We start from the raw sequence: 3,787 nt of genomic DNA, 5'->3' as shown, positions 1-3,787 counted from the left end.
CATGGGCGGCGGCGCGGGGGGGGCACCCCCGGGGCCTCGGCGTGCGGCACCTGCCCCGCTCAGAAATGACGGGGAAAAGCATTTTAAAGACATTGCTGCCGAACAGCACCCGCTGCCTGCGGGATGTGCTTCACCTGGACAAAAGGAAAATGGAAAGTGCGGGGTTTATGTTGGAAAATCTCTTCAGCGATATTTGCTCGGGGTCACTTGCGACAACTGCGGGAACGGACAACCCTTTGAACTTAAAAAATTTCTCATTAAAATTTAAGTCCCTTTCCCAGAGCTCTTCATCAAAGTTAATTCAAGCGACCAAGCCGTACTTTCCAAGATGTATTGGGCTGTTCTGAGGTGATTTCCATGCTGGACCTACCTTCCACAAAACCTTCTCCAAAATTTTCCACAAAACCTTTCACAAACTTTCTACAAAACCTTCCTCAGAATCCCCCACAAACTTTCTACAAAATCTCCCACAAAACTGCCACAAAACCCTTCCACAAACTTCCTACAAAATTTCTACAAAACCTCAAGTCCCTCAGCAGCAAAAGTTTGTATCACTCACTGTGGATTTTTGCACATCCCAAGACAGCCACAACATCCAGTAATGGCTCATAATTCCAGAGAAAGTTAAAAAATAGTATCTTTAAATCCCTGGAATTGCTCAATAGTCAACAATCATGTCCTACTCTTTCAGAAGATGAATTTCTGATAGAACTCATAGATTTAAAATCTTGGATTGATAGAGGAATTAAGAAAATTCTGGAAAGGCTTAAAATTGTACCAGATGCTGTTGTTCCTCTTTTATTTAACATCTCACCATGAATATCCCAAGGGAAGCTACTGAAGCAATGCCTCCTCGGCCCAAGGGATGTGGTTACAGCAAGGCGGTCATTGAAAATTTAAAACAAAGGATTAAATGGGGCTGTGTGAACAAAAAGTCTAAAATACCATAATTCCTGTTGGAATAAATAAACAATGAGAGCAAATAAATATCTATTACAGAGAGCACACAATGCACAGGAAGCAAAAAGGCAATTACAACTAATATGGTAATAAGAAATTTAATGAAGGGTGGGTGTCATTGTAGTTAGGTAGTAAAAGGTCTTTAAAATGCACTTTATGAGTGGTGACACTTATTTTGCAAAATGCATTTAACTACTCTGACAGGCAAGTCATTTGCCTTTACTTCATTCACTATTTGAAATATATAAAGCTGGCAATGCCCTCACGCACCTGAAATCAACAGTCCACTGAACACAGTGGTAACAACGAGTTGTAGGATGTTTACATTTATACTCTTGTTCTTTTCCTCAAACACTGAGCGATTTTTTGCAAGACTTTGTGTATTTCATAACACATAAGTTAATTTCAGAGTAGTAGCAATGCAACAAGTGAGACCATATTGTTAATTTCGTGTACTGTTTCAATAGTAAAGTCATTGTTCCCGTGGCTCCAGCTGTAGGTTGCCCAGTACCTGGGGAATTTTTTATTCAGTTTCCTGAGACTAAATAATTCAGCATCTAACTGGGAGTTTAAATGACCTACTGGCAAATTAATCCGTGATGCACCTCCACAGACACAGAATCATGGAATCACAGCATGCCCTGGGTTGGAAGGGACCTTAGAGATCCTCTTTTCCACCCCCTGCCATGGGCAGGGACACCTTCCACTATCCCAGGCTGCTCCAGCCCGGCCTTGGACACTTCCAGGGGTCCAGAGGCAGGCACAGCTTCTCTGGACGCCCTGTGCCAGGGCCAGCCCACCCTCCCAGGGAAGGATTTCTTCCTAATATCGAATTTAAATCAACCCTCTGTCAGTTTAAAGTCCTCCCCCCTTGTCCTGTCACTTAAATCTGGCTCCATCTCTGCAACGTCTCAGGCTAAATTGGTTTGTGGTCCCCTGGTGGCACAAAGCTGCTGCATTTCTGCAGAGGCAGGGCTAGAAAGGGGCTTCCAAAGTCATCTTCTCCAGCATGGATTGGGTGACAGAGGGCAAGCCAGGAGGGAAAAGAGCTGGCCCAGTGCATCTATAATTACGCAGGGAGTAATCAGAAAACCTCGCACTGTGAGTGTGGGATGGTTCCAGTCTTTATTTAAACTGAGAAACTATGACAGGAACCAGGAGACTTTGCTCCACTGAGAACAACTGTTGTTGTTGTTGTTGTTTTACTGATGAAACCATTTAATAGATATCTAATCATCCCCTAATCCTCAGAGAGCAAACAGCAACCTATGCTCCTGAGCAGCGTCTCAGTAAGGTGATTAATGTATTCAGTCACAAGGCAGGAAGCAAACATTTCTACTCTCACATTTTCTTCTTACCTCCACAACTTCCTCATATTCTTCTTCCTCCATTCTGAGGGTTTGCTTCTGTCTCTCCCGCACTCACTGGTCACACAGCAGGTGAAAATGTGAATAAACAGTATTAGCCCATGACTGAAAGTACCATGAGAAGGTACAAGTCAAGCTCATAAAGCACTTGGGGTCATGGTTAGTAACTAGTCAGACCCTAAACAGAGTTGGGATCTGGCATTACTTGGACTTTTATGGAAAAACATTGGATTAAGTTTCAAACATACTGATAAAAATTACAATTTTGGACAAATACTTCATTCCAGGAGTTATAACACCGAATCAAATATAACAGTTATAACATTGGAATCCAATGAAAATAAAAGAGATCTCTTGAAACATTATGTTTAATTTGTTTCATTACAACAGTATTATTTGAAGTATTTTTCTTTTCTCTGTGACTATTCTATGCTATTTCATTATATCATTCAAGCACCTGTTTGAATGGGAGCTTTATGTTCTACTATGTTCATTCATAGTAAGAGCATAATGTAGAAAAATACTGTAAATATTTTTTTAAGTGACCTTAGGTTAATGCGGCAATTTCTGTCTTCTCAGCATCAGCCTATAGAGATGCTCTGGGGTTTTTTGTTTAAGCTCTTGTGGCTTTTTTCTTTCTATCTCTTCAGACCTGGAAAAGATGAAAATCCATAGAGTTGGCTGAAGTACAAAGCACAGATTAGTGTCAGAACCTTTGAACGAATTAATTAACACACTGATTTTGCTGTGAGGCAAAGCCACAATTTTCCAGCAGAGTCTGCAGCCCTGTTTCTAATGTTGGGAGGGGATGAGGCTTTGGAACAGCTGCTCCTGAGTCCAGGGATATTTGCCGTGTAAGCTAATCCTGCCAACTGACGGGGTGGTTGTGTTTAGCTGGCTAAACTGCAATTCCTTCTGAGGCAAGGGAAGTCAAGTAATGCAGGTTAAATATAGGAACACTGAATACTGTCCCTTTTTAGTCCCAATGGGCTGAGAAAAATGGCCAAAACATTAACTGGAAAAAACGTATTGTTAACTATTAAAATAAATTAAGAATAACTCAAATAATGAGCAACAAGTCACGTGAAAAAGTAGGCCAAGGTGTATGAATGAACTCAGGAAGTGGGGTTTGCATATAAACAGTATCTCTTCAACCTGTCACTGCTATAACCTTCAGTTAGACTTCTAAACACCATGCCAAGTCTTTTCCTCCTCCTCCAATCTGCAACTGGTTATTCAGACAGAAAACTGACTTCCACGGGCAAAGCACGACAACTACTCCCAAAAAACTACACAATGGGGAAACAGCTCAAGAGCCTCTTCTAAGGAAAAGAAGTGAAATGCATTTAAAATGTTCTTACCAGTGACATCCAGTAAATATCCGTTGGAGCAAAGGCTCTCCAGTCTTCCCTCCTGAGCAGCACTGGGTGAGAGCGAGCGGGGTCAGCAGATCCCGAAGA

At 41.8% G+C, this 3,787-nt stretch overlaps 1 protein-coding gene across 1 annotated transcript in view; it reads right to left on the bottom strand.

Annotated features, from left to right (window-relative positions):
• Positions 1–3,787, bottom strand: part of NEB (nebulin) — a 108,688-nt gene that overhangs the window by 99,709 nt on the left and 5,192 nt on the right. The window contains 3 exon segments of the mRNA XM_017736021.1: positions 2,319–2,384; positions 2,874–2,979; positions 3,689–3,787. The exon segment at positions 3,689–3,787 is cut by the window's right edge and continues 5,192 nt beyond it. Coding sequence (XP_017591510.1) covers positions 2,319–2,351 — 33 coding nt within the window. The 5' untranslated portion in view covers positions 2,352–2,384; positions 2,874–2,979; positions 3,689–3,787.

The sequence above is a fragment of the Corvus brachyrhynchos genome, unplaced genomic scaffold (assembly GCF_000691975.1).
Source record: "Corvus brachyrhynchos isolate BGI_N302 unplaced genomic scaffold, ASM69197v1 scaffold45, whole genome shotgun sequence".
Lineage (NCBI taxonomy): Eukaryota > Metazoa > Chordata > Aves > Passeriformes > Corvidae > Corvus > Corvus brachyrhynchos.
Note: the sequence above shows the minus strand (reverse complement) of the source record. Positions and strands in the feature narration are given on the sequence as shown.